Source organism: Furipterus horrens, unplaced genomic scaffold (genome assembly GCF_987537825.1).
Source record: "Furipterus horrens unplaced genomic scaffold, mFurHor1.1.pri manual_scaffold_3, whole genome shotgun sequence".
NCBI lineage: Eukaryota > Metazoa > Chordata > Mammalia > Chiroptera > Furipteridae > Furipterus > Furipterus horrens.
The window spans coordinates 16,517,521-16,545,443 of record NW_028327173.1 but is presented as its reverse complement, the minus strand read 5'-3'; the positions used below and the strand labels follow the sequence as shown (position 1 = coordinate 16,545,443).

The window sequence follows — 27,923 nt, the reverse complement described above, 5'->3', positions numbered from 1 at the left end:
ACAGGAGGCACACCAAGGCAGGGACAGCCCCTTAGAGATCTCCCCCTAAGTTCCTCTCCGGTCATGCAGGTTTAGACAAGTGAGGGTGGTGGTGGCAGAAGACAGGGCCACACCCTCGGAGCCAGATGGAGGCCAAGGTAAGAGGCTGCTGGCTGCTGGCTCTGGAAAGGGTGGAGGCAGAGGCTGGCGTCAGGACTCCCTTGTCAAAGATCCACAGCAGGTCTCGGGGTGGCCCCAGTTCCACCCCAACTCCAGTTCACAGATGGCACTCCGCAGTAACTCCTACCCCCAGCAGAAATTCAGGGGGTTCAAAGGGAGCAGAGTGAAGCAACCAGTACAACTCTGGAGACTGCTGTCTGTCTGGTGTTGGACATGACACCCCTTGGAAGCGCCCCCAGGTCCAGGGCTTCGAGAGTGCCCCAGGAAGACAACCCTAGCTCCCTGAAGCAAAGAGCGCCCCTCCTTGCTCGGGGAAAGCCACTTCCTCACAGCAACCCTGGGGGAACTGACATCCTCTCTCTCTCAGAGCACTGAAACTCCAAAGGCGAGCGTGTTCTATGACTCAGAGCAGCTTCGCGCAATGGGAAGCTGGATGGGAAGACATCTAATTTTCCCCATCGGAAGAACAACAGATTCGAAGTAGACATACAGACATGAGGCTGGACCTGCCAAAAGTCCTTCCTTGCTGCTCTCTGGGGAACTTGGCTAAACTCCCAGGCTTTGGCTTCAACAAGCCAAAATAAGGGGTGGAGTAGGGAATAGCAGTGATGGAAGGCAATGGAAAACTGAATCTGTTAAATTTTTATTTTGTAATCAAAATAGGCAATACAAACCAGTTGACATAACAAGAACTGATATAAATAACTGCTTATAAACTTTATGAGGAAAAATACCCGTGAGCATGGTGGCTGGGCTCCCAACACAGGGTGGAGACCAACCAGGCAGTTCTTTCAGGAGCAGGAGCCCAGAGGCTGAGGGGATGGCTGGGTGGGACTGCTCTGAATAGAAGGGATAATTCACTGCATAAATAAAACACAACTTGTAAAAACACTTAAGGAGTCAGTGAGGTCTCAGATGTTTCCCTGACAGCCCAAAGCTTAGCAAGAACCTCATGGTGGCTGAGTGTAGGCTCCTGAACCGCCCAGTGCTCCCATGCCCACGCATGGCCCCAGTCTGGCCTGGTTCCAGCTCTAGAGGAGGCCTGGGGCCAGCCCAGCAACCGGACACAAACGACTGTGAAATGCTCCCTGAATGAGGAAGCAATAGAAAACAGAAAGCAGAGGGTCCAAACGCCCTAGAGAAACAACAAAAACACCAGAAAACACTGAAAGCTACACCTTAAAACCTGTACAGGGTTCTCTGAACTCTTAAGGAGCCCAGAGAAGGAAAGGGAATCCCACACACCCAACATGAGAGGCACAGATCAGGGCTGGGCACGGGCCCCAGCCCCAGGGTGAGGGGGTGAGCAGCTTGACAGTTGACCTGTGGTCTTCTCGGGGAAAATCCTGCCTAAACCCAGGCCCATAGAGAAGTTTGCACTCAAAGTCCAAGAAGGGGCCTACCTGGACAGCCTGAGAATAAAGAAGGCCATGCTAAACCCATGGCCAAGGCTCTAAGGCCACAGAGCCGCTGGAGAGTGGGGTCTCCTGTAAAATGGCACAGATGAAAGGGCCTGGCTATAATCCCAAGGCCCCCAAGTCTAGTAGGTACTCGGCTAATGAACAGACCACCCTGAGGTACCTGTGAGAACAAGAGCCCTGAGGAAGAAGCAGTGGGACTAGGCTTAAATAAACCAGAAACCCAGCTCAGCTCCCAGGAAGGCTGGCACATGGGGCCCCAAAATTCTCAAATGGCCATTATTACTGGTACTCAGCCTTTCAAGGCCCCTCTAATAAACTCTGGGCATCAGCAGAACCCAGGTATGGAGTGGGAATGAATGTGGATCCACCCCAAAGGATGGAGAAGGGAGGTGAGAAGCCTGTTTGTCTTTGAGGTCAGCCTGAGGCTTGAAACAGGCTGTGAGGACTTAACAGGTGACCTGCAAAACTTAATTAGTAACTCACCCCCAAAGGGTGAATCAGGAAGACAGGACAAGTGCAATCCAACAAGGCAAAGCCAGTATGTGACAGGGCGGGCACAGTTCCCTCGTCAGCCCTTGGCCCCAGATGCAGGCTCTCACCTCCCTTCCACACTTTCTCTCTGGGAATAGCAGCACACAGGAGGCAAAAGATGGTCAGGGCAGGATCTGCTAGACTGGGCTCTCAGCAGACCCAACTCCCCCTTGGGGAATACAACCTGTCCCACGCCCAGCATTCCTCACTGTGTGACACAGTTCTCTCCCATGTCCTGGGCATATCTATCTGACATGGTGGTCCTTAAGTCCTCGATGTCATGGCGCAGCTGCTGAACCTCTTCTAGTTTCCTCCTGATTACATCCGGCTTCTGCAAATCCAGTGGAGTCCCTGGGTGCTGTGCAGCTGGGGAGGAGAGCATTTTGAGAGAACGTTAGTCAAAGGACACTTTCAGGTGGAGGGGCAGTATGCAGAGGCTACACCTTGAGGCCCATGGTCTTGAGACACAGCATTTTTAAAAAAGCAGCTGGGGATAGCGGGCTGAAAACTTGCTGCCTAAGGGCCATTTTATCTTGTACTACACTCAGGTACCCCCAAAAGATGCCTGTTCCCAAAACAGATTTACAGAACATCTACTTTGCAAAACACACAAACTCTCAGATGGTAGTGACCAGGCGTCCAGAGCCCTGTTCACACATTACCATAAGGATGGGAAAGCTGGGTGAGGGTGAGGGGAGGATGAAAGCCTCTCTCCTGGATCCCAGATTGGCCTGAGGACTTACAGTGAATGCCCAGGAGCAGGGAGAGATTGGGGTCATGGCCCTGCGCCCTCTGGGTCACAATGCTACAGACAGCCTGCAGATCTTGAAGGCAACTGGCCAACTCCTGATGGAGCTCAAATGCCAGCTGGGCTGTGTCTGGTGAAGATGGGGACTCTGGCTGAGCCTGGTGCAGGTGTTCCTGAAGTGTCAGATTCTTTTCAATCAGGTCCTGGTTCTGTGCTGAAAGCTGAGAAGATAGATGGGCAACAACATTAACCTAAGCCCAGGGAAAGACAGCGTATCTGTACCTGAGTGTGAATATATGTATACTTGCGTGTGAAGGGGAGTTTATGAGTCGGGTGATGTTCCTCCCCCACCCCCTACTTTTCCAGCATCGGCCCTAGTTCCTCCTGTAGGTAGGTTGGGTACACACGGTTCCCACATTGGAGAGGAAACCACTTCCCAGCAGACTCTGAGTCATCAGCCTCCAGGTTTCTGTTCAGGAACCAGAGAAGATACTACCACCCCTCGGAACTCTATCTGAAGGCAGTCCCTCAGCCAACTCTGTTAGCCAGGCTATTAGAGAAGGCTTAACGTGAACCGTGAAATCTGAGGAGACACTGGTTTCAATCTCTCCCTGCCACCCTGACAAAAGTGGCCACCAGCCAGTCTGATCAGTGTGTGTCAGAGGAATAAGGGAGCAATAATGACAACATGACAGCTAGTGGCCACTGGGTGGGGAACTGGAGACGCTGGGGAGCTGGAGGAGACAGGGCTGGAATGTAGCAGCCTTCCTGTTTGAACCTTCAGCTCAGTGGAGTCAGGCTTCACTACACAGACCAGTTATTCACATGTACCTGTGTCTCTTCCCCTCTCACCAGAACAGCTTAACCCATTTCTCCTTCTCTCCCCTGCCCCCATCCTATTTTAAAGACACTAAATAAAGTTCCTCCTCCAGTCCCAGCCCTTTACCCATACTGGACCATGGGATGATCCTTGCTCTAGGAGACTCCCTAGAGGCACTTGGCCAATGAACACGGTTGCTCTGATGACAGCTGTGTTTACTCCATGAAGACCACCAAACCCTCAGTATTCCTGAACCCTGCCCTTCCCAACCCCACAAGTCTGTGGCTGCAGGAAGACAAAGGGAGAATGACTTTCCACACACAAAAAGCATTCCTAGGTAATGGCCAATCTAAGATAGGCTTAGGACTTTTAATACAATGGATGATACAATGTCCCCTCCTATTCCTCTGCCAAAAAAACCTCAGCAGGCACCTTTCAAACACGGGAGCTCACACGGGAGTAGGGACAGGGAGCGAGTGAACACAGAGGGAACCAAGAGGCCTAGCTGATGCCGCTCACCTCTTTCACAGCCGTGCGGAGCTGCTGCAGGGCTGTCTCCCTCTGCTGGGCCTCCACTTTCAGGGCTTGGCTTGTTCCTTCTTCTTGAGCCACTTGCTGCTGTAGGCTCTGAATTCCATGGCAAGGAGTAGTGGGAGAACACACCAGGAGTAACTAGCCTGGTTCAGAGCCTATCACCACTGGCAGGGACTATATAGTAAAGCCCTACCCTGCCCACACACTGCTGCTGTGAGTTTATTTTAGAATAGCCCTGATTGAAACCCTGTACCCAAGTACAAAATAAAAAGGCCAGTTCCTCAGGAGGGCATTCCAGGCTAGTCAGGGCCTTACCTACTTTTCTAGCCATGTATCTTTTACCCTCCACACAACTTACACTCCAGCCACACCACATGACTGGCTGGCCTTCAACCTCAAAGGTTTCAACTCCAGCCCTGATTTGTGTGGCTCAGTGGATTGAGCGCTGGCCTGCAAACCAAAGGGTCGCAGGTTCAATTCCCAGTCAGGGCGTAGGCCTGGGTTGCGGGCTAGGTGCCCAGCTGGGGGTGTGCGAGAGGCAACCACACATTGATATTTCTCTCCCTCTCTTCCCCTCTCTCTAAAAATAAATAAATAAAATCTTTAAAAAAAAACCACCACCGGTTCCAGCTCCAGTATTGTTGCTCACTCCTCTTCCCTTCTGCCCAGACTTCTCTTCTGCTCTGCCTGTCACCTAGGAAACCTCCAAGGCCCATCTGAACTTTCCCCGGTCTGCAAATCCAATTCAGTTAATCCTAATCTCATCCTGCAACTCACACCTCCATCAAAGCTCATGAGTGCATTTGCTGGATGTGCACACGATTCCTCCCACCACTAGACCATAACTTTCTTGAGGGCAGGGAACATCTACTCAGCTGAGTTCAATATTTATTGAGTCCTTACTGTGATGGGCACTGAGGTTACTAAAAAGAATACCAGTCTTTAAGGAGCTCACAGCCCAAGTACTTGACAATTTACTATGTTTTAAATGCTTTTGACAGAGATGATAAGGGGTAGGAAAACACTCCCATAGGCACTAAATCTAGTTAATGTGTATTTGTGTGCGCGTGTGCGCACGCACAGGCTAGTCAGATGGAGGGAGGCATTAATATTTATCTTCCACCTCTTATTTTATTCATCCCAATATTCCCCATTTTTATAACTGCAGTTTCATGCCTTCATGTTCCTACCCATGCTGTTCCTTCTAGCTGGAGTTCCAATACCATCTTTTCCAGCTCCACTTCTTTGCCTAATTCCTCCTCCTCCCTCAAAAGTCATGACCTCCAGCCCTGGCTGGTGTGGCTCAGCGGACTGAGTGCTGGCCTGCGAACCAAAGGGTTGCTGGTTCAATTCCCAGTCAGGGCACATGCCAGGGCTGTGGGCTGGGTCCCCAGTTGGGGGCGCACAAGAGGCAACCACACATTGATGTTTCTCTTCCTCTTTCTTCCTCCCTTCCTCTCTCTCTAAAAATAAATAAATAAAATCTTTAAAAAAAAAGTCATGACCTCCAGAAACTCTTGATCTCCTCCGCTCCCACCGACTCTCCTATGCTCCCCTAATGTAACCTGGATCGTTCACACAGTACTGTGCTGAAACCCTTCCCTACCAACAAGACTGTAGGCTAAAAGCACTGACTGGGTCTTAGTCTTGTATTCCTAACACTGAGCAAATTGCATAGCAGAGAAGAGTACAGACTGCTAGGTAAATTCTAGAGATTCCATCGTTAAGCCCTGCCTACAATGTCCCAAGGACTCCACATCACCTGTACTTGTGAATGCAAGTGACCCATCTTCTGCTGTTGGTTCTCCACAATCTGAAAGGTAAAGTTATCAAGGATGGCTGTAAGCACAGGCTGATGCTGCAGAAGAAAAAGGGGAAGAGGCTACACTAGGACCTGCGGTCTGGCTCTTAGCCCTACTGGCTATGGCCAGTCAATAGTGAGACGGGGACGAAGACGAGTTGACTCTACCTACAGAAATATATATAACTGAGATTCCCTGTTCTGGATAACCAGCTTTACATTCCTGTACTCCAGTCATCAAAGAAAAAGAAAAAAAAGCGGTGTGGACTTACGGCCACTACTGGGGGTGGGGGTAGGGGTGGGTGGGGAGACACCCTCACCCTGATGACTGTAGGCTTTTGTTACACTGATGTTCAAGGGAAGAACCTGAATAGGCCCAGTTTCCTGTCCTTTGAGACCTCAGGTATTCTCTGAACTATTTCTAGGTTTTCTTTTTTGCGGATCTGTGATCAGTCTAACCAGCAGGCCCTGGGCCCTCCTTCCCTGCTGAATTAGGGCCACCTCAGTGGTTAGGTCTCTGCCCAGTGCAAGATGTTCTGTATGGGGCCTGAGCCGTGAATGAAGTGCACCAAGCTTCAGGGCACTGTTTTGAAGCATCTAGTCTAAATGTTCAGAAACATGTCCTTCCCTTACTTTGCCTGCCTGTCATAAGAATAAATATCTAAAATGCAAACTCATTATGTAGGAATGACTTCCTGGAAAAGAGGGAAAAGCTCTGGGTAATAGATCCTATGTGGCCCTAAGCCAAAAATTCATGGTTCCTCCCCAATACATGATTTTTCTCTTTCCTCTCAGCCCTCCCCGTGGCAACCTGGATACCCTCAGTCACCTTTTGAAGGGAATCACATTCCTTCTGCCAGGACTCCATTTCCACTTTTGGGCATTCTTCCTGTTGGGATGGACTTTCTCCACTGACCTCCACACACTGCTTATCCTGCAGGCTGAAAGACAGTGGCCTCTTGAAGAAGTCTGAAGTCAGAGAGATGTGGCTCTGACTCCTGATCTGCTATTTACTGTATGTTTTGGGGCAAAACACTTAGGCCCTTCTAAGCCACAGCTGAGGATAATATTAAGTCTGTTGTAATGCAGGGTGTACCACACAGAAGCTGCTCAGTCTGTATTAGTTCCCTTCCCTAGAGACCAATATCTATATGATGGCCATCTGCCCAAAGCTTTTTTTATCCTTTGCTTTGATACATAAAAACAAACAACCATCACATATATTTAGATTATAGAAATCATACATGTATATTGTAGAATTTTGGAAAATACAGAAAAATATTTTCTCTTGGCACACACAGCTTGGGACAGAGGCAACGCTGTCCCCTAACCTCACTTCTGACCCCAACCAATGGTCTCCTCCAATGGATCCCACTAATCACTTTCATCATGGCCCATCTGCTAAGATAAACAACAGGGTCACTGTGGTTGAATAAGGGATGAGAGATCCAATCCATCCCATTAGAAACTGGATTTGGTCCAAGAGGGTGCTAGAACATAGCCAACACACTTTCAGAAACTGCTATTAATATGGAGGAGGCTCCCCAAGACACCCTGAGAGTACATTATGGCATCTTGTTTTGCTCTCAGAACCTGCTATGGCAATCAAGAGCAATCCCTAGAGCTGAGGAGAAACAGATGCTGCTGGTAGCCTTTATCTTACAAGGCTCTTAGCACCAGGATCTACTTTTGCAAATATACAGACAACTCATCTCCCAGTTACAAAGTGCTTCTATTCGTTCAACACAAATACTCAAGGATTATTATCCAGTGTTATTATTATGGCAGGCACTGAGTTGGATCCTTTCAAGAGATACAATGACAAGCCCCCACTGCACCATCACATCGCCCACATTTCATTACAAATACATAGTTTTCTGTAACTCACAATTAAAAGAAAAGGAAGCTTGGAGAGGTAAAGTGATGTGAGCAGTCACATAAGTTTTAAGTGGGATAGCCAGGACCAGAACATAATTCTCCACTTCTTTCCTCAACCCGACAGGGACACTTACCTATGTCTAGTGGAGGAGAATTCTGCTTCTCTATGTCTTACACTTTCCAGTTGAACCTCCTTCTCTCTGTAGGCTGCCTGGGTCTTCTCCAGCAAACTCTCTAGCTCAGTCACTCTCTCCTGCAGCTCTGTGCTCTTCAACTCAGAATCCTTAAGCTGAGAGACAGGATCTCATGCTTAGGTCAACAAACCAAATAAAGCTGTCTGGGGATCTAAAAAATTTATAGTCTAGTTGTAAATTTGACAGATGTCAGGCTTAACATGACTTGGGGTTTTCCTTTCAGGAAACCATGGGGTAACTGCATACAGCAAAAGCTGAGAAAGTCCCCCTGGCCTGGCCACTTCCTACTTGCCCCAGGAATGCCCAGACATTGCTACTACCTGCTGACTCTGCTTCTGATGGTCTTCCAGGGTGGGTAGGTCAGCCAGATAGCGCTCCAAAGTCTCAATACGCTGCTGCTTCTCCCGGTTCTGCTCTGATTCCTTCTGACATTTCTTTTTCAAATTACTGATATGCTTATCACGACCCTTGACCTATGGAAATAAATGTCAAGAATCTGTCTTCATTGTCTTCTCTAGGACCCTGAACATCAACTTTTTTCAAACTGACCATTGTCTCTGTCCTTAGGGCAGTAAATGTTGTTTTACTGCAATGAAGGCAGGAAGCTGATCAAACTTTGCCATTTGAGATTAGAGCATAAACTGCAGTTAACACAAATGAACTTTTCAATCAAGGGCAAGGAAGAAGAGGGCTCCCTGGGCAGCCTTCTAAAACTGACCAAGCACTTCTGCATAATAAAAAGTTTGTCTGGTCCTTGTCCCAGGTTCCTGGGAGGTAATTTCTAAACTCTTAGAATTCCCCGATAATAGGAGTGTCTTTGTTATTCACAGCCCACCATGAATGCATTTATGCTAATGAGATAACTCAGAATGGGACTAGTCATTAGAAAGACCAATGGAGTTGAGCCCAACTTCCCCTGAGGAAGGTAAGAGGTTGAGTTCAATAGTGCCTACCCTACAAAACTCCAACAGACACTTTGGACACTGAAGCTCAGAGAGCTTCCTGGTTGGTGAACACAAGGATATGCTAGTAAGGTGACGTACGCGGATTCCACGGGGAGAAAACACAGAAGCCCTGCTTTCGATACCTTCTCAGGCCTTGCCTGCCCTACGTGTGTCGTCATTTGGCTGGTCCTGATTTGTATCTTTTATAAGAAAACTGTAATCCTAGGAAAAAGGACTTATGGACGTGGACAACAGTGTGGTGATTGTGGGGGTGGGTGGGTGTAAGGGGACTAAATGGTAATGGAAAAAATACAATAAAAAAATAAATTGTAAAAAAAAAAAACAAAAAAACTAGAATCCTAAGTATAGCATTTTCTTAAGTTATGAGTTGTTCTGGTGAGTTACTGAACCTGAAGGGTTCATGGGAACCCCTGAATTTATTATAGCCAGTTGGTCAAAAGAATGAGTAGCCTGGGGAACCCAGAACTTGCAGCTGGCATCTGAAATAAGTGCAGTCTCATTGGAGACTATGCCCTTAAACCTGTGGAGTCCGATGCTAACTAAGTCTGGGTGTTCTGCATTAGAGATGAATTGCAGAAGTATATACAACTTCCCTGTAGACATACAACTAGTCTGATGTGTTCTGGTTAATAGGCAATGCATTCTTTCCTAACCACCACACATGATACAAAGCTAAGCAATCATCTGGAAGGGTTAATGAGACTGTAAATCCTTGACAGGAATAGCTGTGCCCATTTTTCACATTATCATATCCCCAACATGCAGCACAATGGTTGACATAAAGCAGGCATTCAATCAAGATTTGTTAAATGGAGACTTTTTTCCTCCACTATTATGGCTTTTTCTTTGACTTATGAAAAAGGAAGCTGGAGGAAGTGAGAAAGCAAAGAGAGACAGATACACTGATGGCAAAGAGGTGGCATAGGCCTAACTTAATCCAAAGATAAGACAGTTCTAAGAGGGATCCTTGAAAATCAGTGAAAAACTTTACTCGAGGTACAACCTGTATTCTTCAAGCTTAGAACCAGTGATTCTCATATTCTAATATGTATAAGAATCACCTGGGAAGCTTATTAAAAATGCTGATAACTAACTTTGAATTTAAAAAAAACGATGGATGGACCCCAGTTGTTTATCTTTTCTCCCTTTCAAAACATTTTTAAAATGACAGGAAGAAAATAAACTATTAACTTGCCCTGACTGGAGTGCCTCAGTGGGTTGAGTGTCGTCCTGCAAAGCAAAAGACTGATGGTTGGATTCACAGTCAGGGCACATGCCTGAGTTGTGGGCCAGGTCCCTAGTTGGGGGTGGGTGAGAGGCAACCCATCAATGTTCCTCTTGTACATCTATGTTTCTCTCCTTCTCTTTCTCCCTTCTATCCCCTCTCTGTAAAAATTAAAATCTTAAAAGAAAATAAAGTATTAATTTTAAAAAGTCAACAGAGGAGGAGACAAAGTTATATGAGAGATTTCAATGTATTTTCAGAATATGACAGTGGTTGAAGGGATAAATGACTTGGAGCAGAGGAGTTATCATCTGCAGTGAGTTAAAATTTGGGAAACAATGTGCCCTTCACAACTCCCAAGAACCTCTGTTCTCAAGGCACCAGGTACCCCTGAGGCAGGTTATCAGCCACAGACCTAAAAATAGGGAGATTTATAAGTCTATACACAGGTTGGCTGAATAGCATCCTCACCCTAGGTTTCCCCAACATGAAACTGGAGATTTAGTCTCTGGAGAAATCAAGTGAGAGAGATTCCACACTCAGGGTTATCAGTCACAGCAGAGGGAGTGTGACACACTGGGGTGAAAATAAGTAAATATCAATGTACAGAACTGTGGGATTCTAAGCTTAATCTCATTCTCAGTGTCAAGAAATGCTAAAAACATGTCTGCCCTGCGCTGTCCCACCAGGGAACAGACTGAAGATTCCTTCCTAGAGAGTGAGATAAGACATTCGGATCCTGATATTGAGGGTTCCCAAGTGAGACGACAGTTTAAGTTTGATCATACTATAGTGAAGTCCACCAGGCAACTATCACGAACCCAGAGCTTCCATACAGCTTTTAAATACTTACTTCTTAAATATGAGTATCCATTTATTTAAGGATAACCTTAAAGACTAACCTTAAAGACACCAAAAAAAAAAAAAAAAAAAAAAAAAAAAGTACCCAAAGGAAACAAGAAACAACACTGTAAAAAACTGCACATATTCCAAAAGGTATAATCAATATATCACAGAAATAAGATAGTGCATTCATAAAACAAAAACAGCAAAAACCAAGAAGAGAATACTATTCAGAAATATAGAGGTACAGTAGTCCCTTTCTATATCGCAGTTCACTTATCGTGGCCTCACTGTATCGCGGGATTTTTTAAAATATATTTAATTATTTATCCTGGATTTTTCGCTATATCGCGGGATTTTGCAGTACTGTATATGTATGTTGTTAAAGTTATGTAGGTTTAAGAGTGTAGAATATGTTTAAGAACGTAAGTAGTGTTTATAAAAGTGTGGGAAAGGTTAATAAGGGAGTGGGAAAGGTTAATAAGGGACTGGGAATGGTTTGTAAGTGTGTGGCAAGGGTTTATAAAGCCTTAAAATATATATATAAATATTAAAATAAATGTAAGGCTCCTACTTCGCGGATTTTCACCTATCACGGGGGGTCTAGAATGTAATACCCACAATAAGTGAGGGATCATTGTATATATCAGGAGAAAGAGAAGAGTTGATGACGAATATTTTTGTAGAATGATCTGGGACAAAACTACCAACTTTTATTATAAGCATATTAGTATTTGGTTATTTAACTTAGATACAAGTATTATTTTGATTAAAAGCTTCTTTTTTAAAAGTGCTCTAAGTCCTTGCTGTACCAATGGTATCAACATCACCCGGGAGCTTATTAGAAATGTAGGCTCTCACCAGGACTACTGAAGCTGGACCTGCATTTTTAACAAGATCTCCAAGTAATTCCTTTTTTATTTTTCCTAATTCTAAGCTAAAATCTAAGTCTAATCTTAACCTTAACTCTAACCCTAACCATATACCTAAGTTCAACCTCAACCTAACCTTAACTCTAACACTAAATTATACCTAACTATCATGATAACTCTAATACTAACCTTAACCCAAACACTAATCTAACTTCTACCACTAAGTAAAACCCTAACAATACCCTAAACTCATCTCTAACCCTAAAACTAACATTACACCAAAACTCAACCCTCTCCTGAAATCTAACTCCAACCCTAACACTACACCTAACCTCAGCCCTAACCCTGAAATTAACACAAAGCCTAACCTGATGTCTAACCTCAACACTAACCCTAACCCTGACCCTAAAAAAGTCCTAAGTGACGCCATACTTTTCACCCTAACCCTAATAATATACCTAATCTTAAACCTAACCCTAATCCTAACCCCAACCCTATACGAAACCCTCTCTATAACTCTAATCCTAACCAAAATCCTAATCCATACCTATACTTATCCTGAACACTAATCCTAACACTAACCATAGACCTAACTCAACTATATCACTAACTCCAACCAGAAACATAACCCTATACTATCCCCAACCCTAACACTACATCCAGCCCTCCTTAAACCCTAACCCTACACCAAATTCAACTCTAATTCAAACTCAGAATCTAACTCTATACCTAACCCTAACCCTGTACTCACTTTCATACCTAATTTTAATTCTAACAATAACATTATACCTAACCCCCTCTATAGCCCTAACCCAAATCCTAACCCTAACCTATACCTAACATTATCCTTAACCTAACTCTAACACTAACCCTACCAATAACCTAATCTCAATCCTAAACCTAATCCTAACACTAACCTTACACCTAAAATGAAACTGACACGCAACCTTAACCCTAATTCTATCCCTGTTACTAACCTCACTCCTACATCTAACCTTCACCCTAAATCTCCCCCTAACCCTTACAGTAACTTAACCCTGTATTTAACCTCAACCATAACCCCAGACCTAGTCCAAACTAACCCTAGCTCTTCACCTACTCTCAACCCAAATCCTAACTTGAAACCTAAACCTATACTTAACCTTAGCCTAAACTTAACCCTACAACTAACCCTATACTTGATGCAACTCTTAACCTATTCTAACTCCAAGTGATTCTTAAGCACATTGAAGTTTAAAGTTTAAGAAGTATTGCCCTAGTTGATTTTGATGCAAATGGTCCAGAGCTAAAATTACTGAACTGGCCCCCCAAGAAGATCTGCATTATAACGAGCTGTGAACAGAACCAGATTTTAAATTAGCTCCTTCTATGAGGATTAAGCTCATCCAAAGGCAATTCAAAGTGCACTGGCAAAAATGTAAAAACTCCTAAGCTGGCTGCACACATGGAATTCTTCTCTTCTTTTTGGGTAGAGTGAGGAGAAACCTGGCTGAATGGTATAAATTTACCACAGGTGTTTAAATATTTCGCAGCAATGCCATCTGGTATGGCTGCTCAGGCTGGTTTTCCACCTAGACCAGCTGGTGGCCCTCACAACCTGGGGCCGTGAGGGTTTATACTTTGGCACAGTAGTTTTGTGAAGATGAAACAGAAAGAAGTTCCATTTCCAGCAGACCAGTCCTGCATGGGAAGTGAGTGCAGGGTCTGACCCAATTGGCTCCTCCTGGCTCCAAGAACGGGGGCCAGAAACAGCTTAAGAGTTTGGCAAAAGAGGGCTGATGGAATAAGAGAGCTACTAGCTCCTTAGCTCACCCTTTCTTCCTGTTTCTTCCCCTCTTCTGAATGCTTTTGCAATGCCACTCTGAGTGACTCTCTGACGAGCTGGACTTCAACTTCTGAAGCAGAGAGTTTCCTTTCAAGCTCCATCTTTTCTTTGTTCAAGGCTTCTGTTTTCTGCGCAAACTGCATACGTAAGAAAGTGTTCTCTCGCTGCAATTCCTGCAAAAGATTCTCAATATATCCATTTCTTAATTTTACAGTCCCATTTACTTTACTTATGACAGCAGATATTGTGGTCAAATATTAACTCTTTCTAAGAATTTCTTCAAGCAGTGTTTCTCAAAAGGTGGTCTTAGGGCTAACAGCATCAGTATCACTGGGAATTTGTTAGAAATGCAAATTCTTGAGCCCAAATGCCAGGCCCACTGAATCCAAAACTCTGGGGTTCGGTCTCAACAATCTTTTTTTATTTTTTAAATTTACTGATTTTAGAGAGGGAGAGAAAGGAAGAGAAAAACATCAATTCGTTCCACTTATTTATGCATTCATTATTTGATCCTTGTATGTGCTCTGCCAGGGATCGAACCTGCAACCTTGGTGTATCGGGACAATGTTCCAACCAACTGCGTTACCCAGCCAGGGCTCAACAGTCTGTTTTAAAAAGTCCTCCAGGTGATTCTGATGCGTGCTCACATTTTAGAATTACTACCTTAAAGCAATACCTGAGGAGCTGTAGTGTAATGGAAGAAACACAGGAGACCTGGGCTCAAGGCCTGGGTCTCCCCTACTCTTTCTCTATATGATCTTAGGGAAGTTCTTCCTCCTTCTTCGGCCTCAGTTTTTTTTAGAGAACTGAACTACATTTTATCTAAGGGCCTTTCTCACTGTAACAATCTGATTCAATAAGATGGAACAGTCTTAACAGACCCACTAGGTGGCAAAGCCAGTACTATAACTTGTTTATATACATCACTCAAAAGCCCAGATTGCAGAGAAGCTTGGTTAACAAGGCAGGCTTCTAGAGCCACTGACTTCAATGAGAAAATGATTTCCTTCAGCTGCTCCTAGAGATGGAAGATAAAAATGAAAATGGCTCTGAATATCCCATTGCATCTGCCTCTCCTTCCATTTGGCCGAGGCTTGTAGATTAAGACTTCTCAGAACATCACCCAACTCTAGGACATTACAATGTACTTTCCTCTGCCTTCCTTTTCTCCCCAGTATGTCCCGATACCAAAGCATCTGAACTGATTCTACCCTCAAGCTTCTTCTGCCCCAACAAGGATAGGACAAGGGATGTTTTACAATTAGGATGAGGGCAGAAACAACTTACATCACTTGATTTCTTTCCTATCTCCTGGATACCTAAGAGTGCCAAGCATAGCACAGACACTGAATTATGACAAGCACAATGCCAACATTCCTGCCAACACTTACCTGTAGCCTTAACAAGCAGACATCCCCAAAGGGGGCAGGACGGCCCAAAAGGGCACTGTGGACTTGCAGTTCACTCTCTCGCACTTTCTGCTCCAGCTGAGAGATATGTTTCCTCTGTCTGCAAAAGCCAGAGCATGAGGTCCAGGGTCTGACACTAACCCACTTGCAAATATGAGCCTCCACTTTCCTTAGAAGGGTATATAACTCATACTATATAAGCAAGAACCTTGGATTCTGGGTAGTACTTTTGTACTGGACGAGGAACAAATGAGAAAGCTGGCTGAGGGGAAATGAGGAAAGATCAGCTGCAAGAACCAGCTGCCCCCCTTTAGGCACTCCCCAGAACGCATGCAGAAACACAACTGGTCTAACACATCCGTCGGGTACAGGACTACGCTGCTTACCAACCCGCTCTACTGTGAAGAAAGGAGTAGGCCTAAACAGGGGAGGATATACTACCCTTGAGGAGGCTTCGTTAGGTGTTCTCAGTAGGGGCTGAGAGAACAGAAGCTGGCCCTATGGTACCCTTTGCTCTCTTACCTGTCAATGAGGAGCTCCTTTTCCTTCAGAAGGTTTTCATTACTGTTCAAGATGCTGATCCACTGTGCTGGTTCTAATGTGGGCAGTGAAGGAGCAAAACCTGCGGGATGGTGGCAGGTGGTTCCATTCTGAAGCTGAAAGACAAGCAGGTCCAAAGAGACTTGATCTTGACCCACAGGCACCTGAAAATACCTGAGCAGTACCCAGCTGGGTCTGTAATCAAGGCTCACTTTGGCTCAGCCTAACAAGGCCCAATGTTTATGAAATAATTTTAGCTCTGATGCATGACTGGAAAGAACCTGCCAGGAAGACTTCTGCCAACTGGACACTGCTCAGAAAGGCTCTAGTTTCTAAGAAAAGGTCAGTTATCGCTCATTATTTGGCAACAGAGGCAAACCAAGAGCTAAGATGTCCTCAACAACCAGGAAAAAAGAATATGCCCAGCTTCTTCCCTTCCCACTCTTAAGCAGCAAAAGGACTTTTTAAAAAAACATAAAAGTGGTATAGTAGTTCAAAGACAGTTTTAAACCCTAGCTCTGTCACTTAACCAGCTTTGTGACTCTGGGCAGATTACTTATTCTAAGAACCTGGTAAATTTCTACATATACCTAATCAGGCTGCTATAAGGGTTAAATAAAATTTTGCAGGTAAAAGTATCTAGCCTGCTGACCTTTTTGGGTCTTCCCTTATAACCCTCTACTTTGGAGAACCCGTCTGGTGTTTACTTAAACCACTAACAGATTTGATGGCATTCACAAGCCTTCATTCCCTATCTACAAACATCTCCCCTCTCTCTTACAAATGCTTTCTTTACAGAACAAAAACTTACAGAACAAAACCTATATAGTTCAAATATCTGCACAGAACCTGAAAATTCCAAGGAAAGAAGGACCTCTACCTGCATTTGCTCCATTTGTAAACGAATCAACTCCAGATGCTGCCGACAAGTGCTGAGCTCACAAGATCGCTCGCGGGGTTGCCAAGGGTCAGAATTTGGCTGCCACACCTGAGAGGGTAGGGGCTTGGAGAGCCCAGGAGCAGGCTGGAGTCCCAAAGGGAGAAACCCACTATTGCCAGGGTATAGTCCATTCCGCTCACATACCACCCCACTGCCTGGTGCCTTCTTGGCTTCAGGCAACACTTTGTATAACTCCTTGTTTGGGTCGGTTCTTAGGTTGTGGAAGTGGGCTCTGTAGCGAGGATCTGAATAAAGTGTCTCCATCACTGCCGACTGATTGAAGGTAGACTTCATATTGGGAATATCAAACTTCCTCATCTCTTCTTCTCTTTCATGGCCCACTGCTGGAAACCAAGACTGCTCAATTCCATTTTCTCCAGCAGCACCACAAAGATACATGAAGTCTCTAGATAGGCCTGGAGAACGTTTCATTGCACCGAGGTCTCCTTTTCTTGTCATCCCCACACTTTCAGCCAACCCTGACAAAGAGATTTTAGAGGAAGATGGTCCGGCAGGTGTAGAATTTGGCTTGACAGGAGAGGTCCCCAAGGTAGAAGGCATCACATGGGCTGTTGGAATGGTTATGTGGCTTTTGATGGGCTGGAAAGAAGGGCTGCTACTTGAACTGCAAAAATCTGTGGAGAGAATAATCTTCCATAAGTCAAAATTGAAGCAGCAAGCTTTCTCGAGTTTAGCTGTCATGTCAGATGTCCTCTGCCTACTCTGAGACCAGGGGGAGAGGGCACTATCATCACAAATATCAGGCAGAAAGACATGACAGCCTAATTGGGAGATGTCTGTTCTAAGGTCTCAAATGTTATTCACAAGGTAAACCAACAGAAGGCAACAATGGCTTCACTTTTAACTTATACTCTATCCCTTGCATTTGAATAAAAATCTTGCCAGTCAACAAACAAAGCTGAAAACTGAACTTTAAAAAAAAAATCACTTACTTAAGTGAAATGAATGAGGTCTTCTGGGAGCTGGGTACCTCTAAGTTATAATCCAATCTAATAAAAATATCCTTTCCAAGGGCTGCAAGAATCCTCTGTGACCTCCAAAAGTTCCCAGTGAAGGTGAGCAATGGATCTAAACTATCTGAAGAATAAGGCGAACTGGATAGTGCTGCTCTGTATCCAGGGCAGGGAATACAGCATCTGAATCAGGATTCTGTTCTCTCTCCCACACACCAGAACTGACTGCCTGGATATGTGAAGTTATTCTTAGTAACTCTCAGGTTTCACTCTAGCACAGAGAGCACTCTCAAGTTGGTACACACTGAAATCCTCTATTTTATATTTTGCCTTTCACTTACTCCCTTGTCCCCAGCTGTGGTTTCCCCCCTTTTCCTTCATACTAGACTGAACGCTTCCTATAGCTCCTTTCTAGTTTTGCGAGACAACTCTTTTATTAGCCCTGTCGCAGAAGGTTCACATTTCTACATATTTCCAACTTTAAAGTGCTACTCTGAAGAAGACTACAAGGTCAGAGAACTAACATGCCAGGGTAGTGGGCTGCAAGCAAACAAAAAAGAAAGCGTACTGTCATCTTCAACCTGCAGAAAACGGAGTAAGGGGACAATTATGTCCAGTATTCTTTTCCAAACCAAGTACATCTACCACCATGAAAAGAGTGGACTACTACTCTGTTTCACTTTTTTCTTTCCATCAACCAATACAGAACACTCAGCTAATGAGAACAGATACTATAACCTTTCCTAGAATTAAATCAGTATAGATGAGCTACCATCTTCTCATATGGGTTTGTAAGCAGCTCTTTAAAAACACAAGCAAGCCAAATCATCCCTTATAATGTATGCAGAATATCTAATTTCCTATACTCAGATATCTTGGGGATAAGAGGCCATACTAAAACCAAGCAAACAAAACAAAAAAACAGTAATTTCTGATAACATGTATCAACCTCTCAGGACCAAGAATAAGGACATTTCAGAATCAAAGGATGTTTTTGCTGTCCCGCAATTTAAATACAGGACTAGTCAACAGGTAGACTAGTGATGATGAAGACTTTCAATACAAGTAAACTCTCTTTATTAAAAATCCTCCATAACAGCACCATAGTATCTACTCTCACCAATGGTTCCTGCTCTCAAAATATAATTTTGAAACAGAAGAAAGTGAGATTGTGGCATACAAGGGGTTGCAGTTAGTAACATCTCCTTCCATTCACCATCCACAGCACAACTCTCTCTCAAGACTCAACAAATTCAGTTTTGATCCCATAGCACCCAAAGTACTAATGCCAAAACCAAAGCCAAAAAGGTATCAACTGACCCAGGAGAATATTGCTTTTCTAATTTTCTAGTGAATGCGGTCCCTCTATGGATGATAAGAGGAAAATAAAATCTTTGTCAGCAAGGGATGGGGAAAGTCTTGTCAGACACTTCACTAATCTTGAAAAGTAAGACCAACATAGCTGGGAGGGACCAGAGGAGGTGGGAACACCACAAATGGGCCCAGGTTAATGAAGCCCAGGTATTTTCTAAAAAGTTCTTCACTTTCATAGCATAGGAAGAAAAGAGACCTGGTGACAGTAAGAAATACCTTTAAATAAATGGGACAGGGTCAGATCACAGAAGAACTGAGGACTCTGAATTCTATCCTGCAAATAATGGAAACAACTGAGGATTGCAGAAAAGGAAAACTATGAAATCCAGCTTTCAGAAGGGTTAAACTGGAGGTAGAGGGAAAGATTTGAGGAAAGATGAAGAAGTTGTCTGAGATAGGACAAACAGCAGAAAGTGAGAGGAAGGGATGAGCTGTGAGAAGCACAGAGTAAGAAAAATCAAGCAGACTCCTTTTTGAGTGGACCAACTTTATAATATTTTGGAAATGACAATATACCTGAAACACAATCTGGAAATAACAACACATACTGGTAATCAAATCATTAATACAAACTTACCCTCCGCCATGTCTGAGCATGACGTGCCAATGGCTGTGTCTCCACTGTCAGCAGCACTTGAACAGCGACTGAAGCGGCCCTGAAAGCCCTCCGAGATAACTGGGGTCTGCCACTCACAGCCCAGAGAACTGCCCTTCTGAATCACACTGGGACCTGAAACAAGTGGCATTTCCACCTTCAGTGTTAACCAGCTGATGTAGCCCCACAGGCTGTTTTTAAAACATCACTTAATCCAATGAAGAAATAGCAGTACCCCACCCCTTTCTCTCTCCTGTGCCTATTTCAGCAACTTTTTTAATTTTAAATGGAAAGAGCATGAGGTGGTAATGTTCAAAGACAGAACTAAGACTGATCAAGAATCCAGGAGTACTGAGACAGAAAACAAAATAATATTTAATAGCAGCTACCATTTTCTGAAACCTAGAAGCCATAGCACTTTACAAACATGATTTTATCTACCTACTTATGGAAAATATTATCATAGTAACACGGAGGACAGAGCCGAGATTTGGACCCACATTGTTCTAATCCCAGTACTCACATTTTTTTTTCTTACAAGATTTCTCAACAGGTGCTTTTAGCACCCTGGGGAAGACAATTCTTCCATGTATAGTGTATACACTGCAGAATGGTTTCACGTTCCTGGTCCCCATCTGCTAAATGCCAGGAGCAGCCCTCACCCTATCCTACCATGACTATGAAACCTGAAAATACCCCATAAATTTCCAAATGCCCCTAGGGTAACAGGCAGTACAGTGCCTTGCTGAAAAACCACTGCTTTACTGAACTATGGTACCCTCATGGGCAGTTAAATCCAGACCAAAGTCAATCTGAAGAGCTTTTGAAGGCAATGAGGAAGGAAGGAAGGAAGGAAGGAGGGAAGGAAGGGAAGGAGGGAGAAAGAAAGAGAAGAAGAGAGAAAAAGAGAAAGAAAAGAGAAAGAAAGAAAAAAGAAAAGAAAAGAAGGGGAGGAAGGGAAGGAAGAAAGACAAACCACTAAAATTTCTGAGTGGTGAAGATATAAGACTGATGAAATTTATCTGACTTTATTATCTTGCTGTTTAAGGGCTGGTAGGTAGGAAGTGTTCAATAAATACTTGATTTACTAATGTGCTAGTAAAGACTTAAATTCAAATAGTTTTTTTTAAACTACTATAATTTTTCTAAATTATACCTGATTATCCATGTAAACAGACAAGCCAAAAGCTAATGGCAGCTACTTATTCATTTAAAGTGTCAGAGATTTTTTTAAAAAAGATTTTATTTATTCATTTTTAGAGAGAGGGGAAGGGAGGGAGAACGAGAGGGAAAGAAACATTAATTAGTTGCCTCTGGCATCTCCCAACTGGGGACCTAGCCCACAACCCAGCCATGTGCCCTGACTGGGAATAAAACCAGTGACCTTTCAGTTCTCAGGCCAGCACCATATCCACTGAGCCACACAGCCAGGGCTAAAGTGTTGAGAGTTTAAGTTGAAATCAGAAAATATGGTACAATAGACTCTCTGATCTAGTGGAAAGTCAATGATATATCTGAGCAGAAATCATCTTACTCCTCTTATAAGCTACCTAATTTCTTCTACTTTTGCTACTTTTTTTGCTACCCTTACTTCTGCCTTCTACTGAAGGAAACCTAATTCTACCCAAAGACTCCTTTTACCCTTTGGGTCACAGTGTATTGCCTGTTTTGAAATAATCTATATACATGTAGTAATCTGTAATAATCTTCAATAAAAGCCATAGCCAACAATCAGAGCTTCTGATCAGCATAAGATTAACCAATGTTAACTGGTTATACTAAATTAGTGTAATTCTATCCAGAAGCAAAGAAATTTGACCTCTTGGTGTGTCTATATGGTGTTCTCTCTCTAGTCAGTGTACAATTTGCCAAGCCTTTTGAAATTGTGAAAATTGATTGAGGACCTGTATTACCATGTTCTTGGCCTCCTACTGGAAACCAGTCTCTGTTACTACTAATCATCTTCCATTCTTCACCACTACCACGTTTTCCATGCACACACTCCATATATCAATTCTAAAGACATATTTGCTAAATTAAGAGTATGTTTTGGTGTATAGAGGCTTATGCTTATTTCAAAATTCAAGTTTGAAAGCTGAAATCTTCTTGTATTATGTCACATGTCCTATCAGCAGCATCCTTATCAAACATTAAATCATTGCTAATCAAATGAGAGACTACTGAAGAAAAGCTGTGAAAAAAGCAGTTGAGCTTTGTTAGGAATAGCCATATTCCAAAAACTTGCATTATGCACAAAATTGTCATAAGAAATTGTACAATCCAGCCCTAAGACAGTGCATGGCACATAACAGATGTTCAATAAATATTTATTGAATGAACCTTGAATTGATTCAGCAAACACTTTTTGGAGTGCCTACTATATGCATGGTGGCATGTCTAGAAGAACAGAACAATTATCTAACAAATACCTGTTTTCAGGCACTGTGGGATTTTAAAGTTAAATAAAACATACCCTTGGTTGAATAAAATGTACCCTTTTCTTCATAAATACCACAGAACTCAAAAGGTTATTTCTAAAATGCTACTTCTGCCTTGGCTGGTGTGGTGCAGTGGATTGAGAGCTGGCTTGAGGATCTAATGGTTGCTGACTGGATTCCTAGTCAGGGCACATGGGCCAGGTTCCCAGTTGGGGGAGGGGGGTGAGGAAGGCAGGCAAACTCTCACACATCATGTTTCTCTTCCTCTCTTTCTCCCTCCTTTCCCCTCTAAAAATAAACAAATAAAATCTTTTTTTAAAAACATGCTACTTCCTATTTACCGTATCTATTAAATGTGTATTGTGTGTATACATTTATATATGTTTTATATACTTAATATATCCTGTCAGTATATCTACTGAGCTTTCAAAATCCTGTCAATCCAGTCTAGAGATAAATTCCTGAATCTCTAGTGACAACACAACTGAGCCTGTGGCATTCAAGAAGAATTCCAATCTTTGTGGGCTAGCAGATGACTGACCCACCCACAGGACTACAAAGACAACATAGAACACAGTAATTTATGCTGTGTTTTTCTGATTTCAAATGGAACTATGTTCCAAAGTCATTCTGTTCCAATCCTTTATGTGTCCTCCCCTCTCAGTCAATCACATGGTCTTGTTGGAAGCCATGTAGGACCAGGGATAAATAGTTCTCTTGGAGAGACCTCTTTTTCTATTCAATATGGCCCCATGTTATTTTTTTTCCTTTAATACCAACATTTCAGTGAGTGCTTGCTTGCTCAGTATGTTCTTTAAAAGAAATTTCTATTATGAAATAACAGAGCAAAGGTCAGAATTTACCCGGAAAACTTTTGACTACTCACCTGGTGAAGTAGTGTTAGCGTTCCTCTCACTTGGATATTTTTCCTGCATGGCCATCAACAGTTACTTGAGCCAACTGTAGAAGGAATGTGTAACCAGTCAGATCTCTCCACTATCTTTTAACTCCCTGTAACTCATTTCCATTCAACTGATTTCTCAAAAGAAATTTTACAGGAAGGAAGGACTGGCAAGAATTGTTCAAAGTGATGAAAAGCAAGGACCTACAACCAAGATTATTCCACCCAGCAAAGCTATCATTTAGAATGGAAGGGCAGATGAAGTGCTTCCCAGACAAGGTAAAGCTAAAGGAGTTCATCATCACCAAGCCATTATTACATGAAATGTTAAAGGTACTTAATTAAGAAGAAGATCAAAACTATTAACATTAAAATGACAACAAACTCACAACTATCAACAACTGAATCTAAGAAATAAAAACGAAAACAAACTAAGCAAACAACCAGAATAGGAACAGAATCATAGGTATGGGGATAATTTGGAAGGAAATCAGCAGGGAGGGGGAAAGGGGAGAAATGGGGAAATGGTGCAGGGACTAAGAAGCATAATCGGTTGGTACAAAATAGACAGGGGGAAGTTAAGAATAATATAGGAAAGGGGGAAGCCAAAGAACTTATATGCACGACCCATGGACATGAACTAAGGGGGTTGGGATTGCTGGAGGTTTGGGGGTACTGGGAAGAGTACTTAAAACATACTTAAAAAAATAAATAAAATCAATAAATAATTAAAAATATATTTTAAAAATATTTCAGTTCCTTCATATAAAAAAGTGGATAAAGACAGGATCTAATTCATGCTCATTCATTTAGAATTAACTTACAACAATGCCTGACACATATTAAGTGCTTTATTAATGTTTTTTTAATCTACTTGGCAGTTTATGTTAATAAAAAGTGACACAGTGCAGTCCCTGGAGGATAAAATATAAATTTAGAAACTTTGAACTAATAAGAGTCCCCAAAGAGTTTAGGACAAACTCTGCTGACAGAAGAATTCCTAGAGGTTAATTTAAAACTTTGGTGGGGAAAAAAACTGTATGGTACTATTTCTCTAATGTACTTTACTGACCTCTATAGTTTTCTCTTAGTAACAACAACCCAAACCCTCACTAATTCACTGCATTTACAACAGAAATCCCAGGTCTTCACATACTGGGTAAGAAAAGTTTTGTTCAGTAATGGAAACTTCAATTTAGGCTAGTATCATTCAGTGTGTTAATGGTGACATAGAAGGGTTATATTACCTACCTACTAGTGATATCAAACAGTCAATACCAAAATCCTTTTCTTCACCCCTTCAAACAGTCAATACCAAAATCCTTTTCTTCACCCCTTTCTTTAAAGTAGAACAAAATGACAGGCCCACTGGATTCTAAGACCTTTCCAAATTTAGATAAATTAAAAACAGGATGACAAAAGAACTTTCAATTAAACAGTTACCTTATGACTCAGCAGTTCCATGCCTAGGAATATAATATATTCAAGAGAAATAAAAACATAGGCCCACACAAAATCTTGTATTGAATACATGAACACTCATTGCAGCATTATTTATAATAGCCAAAAAGTAGGAAAAACTCAAATGTCCATTAACTGATGAATGGATAAGGAAGTGTGGCGATAAAAAGCAATAAGTTTTAATACATGCTACAACATGGATGGACACTGAAAACTGATACTAAACAAAAGAAGCCAAACACAAAAGGCCACATATTACATGATTCCACTTATATGAAATGTCAAATCCATAGAGACAGTAGATTATTGGTTGCCAGGGACTAAGTGGAGGGCCACGAGGGAACGGGGAGTGAATGCTAATGGGGTTTCTTTCCAGGGTGACCAAAATATTCTGAGATTAGATAGTGGTGATGGTTGCACAACCTTGCGAATATACTAAAACCACTGAACTGTACACACATAAAACTAAATTTTAATGATACCCGAATTGCATCTCAATTAAGAACTCCCACAAGGAGTAAAATAATATAGAATAAACAATTCTTGACTTTTTCCTACTATGTTCAGAAGTAGATAGGTTACTGGTAGAAATTTTTAGGACTGCTTGAAGATAAAAGATTTCCTGAAATAAAAGTGAGAGAAATGAAGGTACAAGAACCAATACAGCCGAGAAAAGTAGAAGTAAATGAAGGAAGAAGAAAAAGCACCCAGCATTGATGGATTTATCTTCAAAGCCCTTTAAACAAAATAAATATTCATCTGTTCAATAAATTTAACATGTATTCAGTACTCATCCATCAAGCACTGTGCTAATCATGTCTTAATGTTCAAAGCTATGAAAGTTACCATTATTATCTTCATCTTCTGGGTGAAGAAATAAAAATTTAGAGAAGTAAAGGTCATATAGCTAGAAAGTGACTTCACAGCCAGGACTGTGCTCTAAGGCTGTAGGAGTCTAGTCAGCATTCTTTCTGTGTGTAACAAAGAGAGAAATAAGGGAAGTGCTAAGGCACTACAAATTAAAGTTTCTGCCTCAGACACTGCCAGCTTTGCGAGCCCCAGAGCAGTGAGGAGCAGAGACAGCTCATATAATTTCTTCACTTTGCCCTTGGACACCACCCAGGCTCTATCTCCCAAGTTACTACCCCAAAATTACATTTTGACTGTTATAAGCATTTCTCCCCTTCAAGAATTATGTTAGTGTGGAAAGGCACATTGCACAGCTGTTGAGAGAATCACATCAAGACAGGAGAGGACCTGAAGGCATGGATACACAGACAAGGTGACACACCAGCCATCACACTATCTTCATGGCCTTCATCACTCATTAAACCAGATCTAAAAAGAAGCCAGATTATTGCCAAGACATTGCCTTGACAAAGAACAAGTGCGGAAACATACTACACCACCAGGCCACTATAAAACAGACAAGGCCTACGGGCAAGTAATAAGGCATGGTTACCTTACTCACCCTTGTATCACCACTCCTCCCTACCCAGCACACAGTATTCATCAACCAACATTTACTGAGTGCCTACTGTATGCCTTGCTCAATGCCCTGTGGTGCAAATATATTGGTGTAAAAGAAACAGGGCTCTGATCCTCCCAGTTAATGGTGATGAAGCAAGTACTAAATGTCCTCCATTGAACAAATAAGTTTTAAGACCCTAAATGCACCAGCTCCTCCTTGCCTAGAGCAGGGTTCCGCAATCTCAGTACTATGATACTGACATTTTAGGCCGGATAAGTGTTGTGAGGGCTGTGCTGTACCCCTGACTTCTTACCCACTAGATGCCAGGAAGAATCCCCGAGTTGTGATTTAAAAAAAATAAAATAAAATAAAATTCTCCAGATGTTGTCAAGTATCCCGTGGGGAGCAAAATCGCCCCGGTTGAAAAAGATTCTGCACTCTCCGTACTCCACCCTGCACTACTGAGTGCTAACAGCCTGAACCACCCGCTTAGGGTCTCCTTTCTCCCGGGACCGCGCTGCAGGAGGGCAAGGACCCTGCTGTCCGCCGTCTAACTGGCACAGGGCTTGTCCTTTACGTAGGTACAGCAACGGCTGTGGCGTGAATGACGACGGAGTAGAAAGCAAGGCGATAAACGCGAGGTGGCGTGTGTGGGGCCTTATTTTAGGAAGCCCCAGGGGTGAGAGGGCGACGGAGGAGTTGCTCCGCGCATGCGCCTTCGCTCTCCCGCGCCTACCCCCTTCCCCCGCCCACAGCAAAAGGCCGTGCATGTCTGAAGCTCCTCCAGAGCTCCCCAAGGTGTGGGAGGGTTTGTCAGTCCGACGGGGTGACCCCGAGGGAAGAAGTACTTACGTGGGCCTCAAAGCGGGCGGCGAAATATCTCACTCAGGAACATCAACTACTGCCTCCACGTCGGCTCCGGGCCGCAACTCTCCCCCACAGCACTAACGGCCGCCACACGCCCGCCCGGCCGCGCGCCTCAGAGAGCGCACCGCCCCGGCCGCGCCCCTTTCTGCCCGCCTGCGCCCAATCAGGAGTGGGACCGCGCCGGCGTCCCGCCCTTGCACGTTGCCCTGGGTTCCGAGAGCTGACGGAACTCTCCGCGTTTGACCCTGTCGCCTTTACGGACCTTCTAGTTAGTCCTGCGCCGGGGTCTCGCCTCTGGGTGGAGTGCTGCTCACCCAGTCCTGGAGTAGCTTGCTGGGCATGTGCAGATGGATAGCCTGGAGGCCAGAGCAAATCTTTCGGGAATCCCCTCCGCAAACCTGCTCCACACTCCTCCCATTTTCCACCCTTTACCAGCACTCCCACCTGAAGCTGGAGGTTAGTCAGCTTGTGACCAGTGGTTAGGGTGTGGGTCGCTGCCGCGTCGGGGTGAGGGCTTGCAGCGGTTTAGAGTCACTGGTCATTTTGTGACCAGGACTCGGGGTCAAGGGCCAATCTTATCTTCCTACCCAAATTCAGTCCCCAGGAAAAGGAACTAAATTTATTTGCATTAATATATACTTAAAAGTCATACTTGGAAATTGTTTAAAGGAGGAACAAAGCCATCAGCCAAAGGATAGTGAAATTCCAGGGTTTCTGAAAACCTGACTTGGGAGGAGAGATTCAAAAGTTGGGTGATTTTTTTTTTTTCAAACTTTTATGAACCAGACTAAAGAGCTTTAATTACTGGATCAAATTCACTAGAGGAAGGACTCTGGGGATGTGCTCCAGGGTTCTATCTCTACCTTTATATTTTAAGAATATAGCAGGCATAAAATAGATTTAGTGGATAATGAATCTGAGTATGATATGATAGATGAATTTAGGGAGTATTCTCTGAAGTTAGAAATTGTTAAAATATTAATGGTAAGGGAAGGTATCTAAATGAATACATTTGTGGACTGGTGGGTAGGAAATCAGACTGGTAGGTGGTGGAAATATCCGCTTCATGGCTTCTATTTCTGTGAGAAGAGAGGGTACAGGGACATGTAGAGCAGCGGTCCCCAAAGAATTTGGCAT

The 27,923-nt window shown here is 43.4% G+C and overlaps 1 protein-coding gene and 1 long non-coding RNA gene across 2 annotated transcripts in view; one reads left to right on the top strand and one right to left on the bottom strand.

Annotated features, from left to right (window-relative positions):
- Positions 1-782: 782 nt before the first annotated feature.
- CEP85 (centrosomal protein 85) lies at positions 783-26,885 on the bottom strand. Its single transcript, XM_090268851.1, has 14 exons — positions 26,772-26,885; positions 22,973-23,046; positions 19,631-19,783; positions 16,646-17,340; positions 15,748-15,881; positions 15,208-15,325; positions 13,804-13,989; positions 8,407-8,559; positions 8,027-8,181; positions 6,844-6,955; positions 5,976-6,026; positions 4,199-4,306; positions 2,855-3,080; positions 783-2,477 (listed from the first exon to the last, which is right to left on the bottom strand). Exons 2-14 carry the CDS (start codon positions 23,025-23,027, stop codon positions 2,317-2,319), a joined length of 2,307 nt encoding a protein of 768 aa, XP_090124977.1. The 5' UTR covers positions 23,028-23,046; positions 26,772-26,885; the 3' UTR covers positions 783-2,316.
- A 131-nt stretch (positions 26,886-27,016) lies between these two features.
- The window catches only part of LOC150014400 (uncharacterized), a 32,305-nt gene continuing 31,398 nt past the window's right edge, over positions 27,017-27,923 (top strand). Inside the window, exon 1 of the long non-coding RNA XR_016509651.1 lies at positions 27,017-27,242. This is a non-coding gene — a long non-coding RNA (uncharacterized LOC150014400). The remainder of the gene's footprint in view (positions 27,243-27,923) is intronic.

Excerpts from the sequence above, each read along its gene's own strand:
- CEP85 (XM_090268851.1), bottom strand. The coding sequence starts at position 23,027 with ATGGCCATGCAGGAAAAATATCCAAGTGAGAGGAACGCTAACACTACT. Across the intron at positions 15,882-16,645 it reads TACAAATGGAGCAAATGCAG|CTTCAGAATGGAACCACCTG; the intron begins GTAGAGGTCCTT and ends CTTGTCTTTCAG. Across the intron at positions 3,081-4,198 it reads TCCGCACGGCTGTGAAAGAG|CTTTCAGCACAGAACCAGGA; the intron begins GTGAGCGGCATC and ends CTATCTTCTCAG.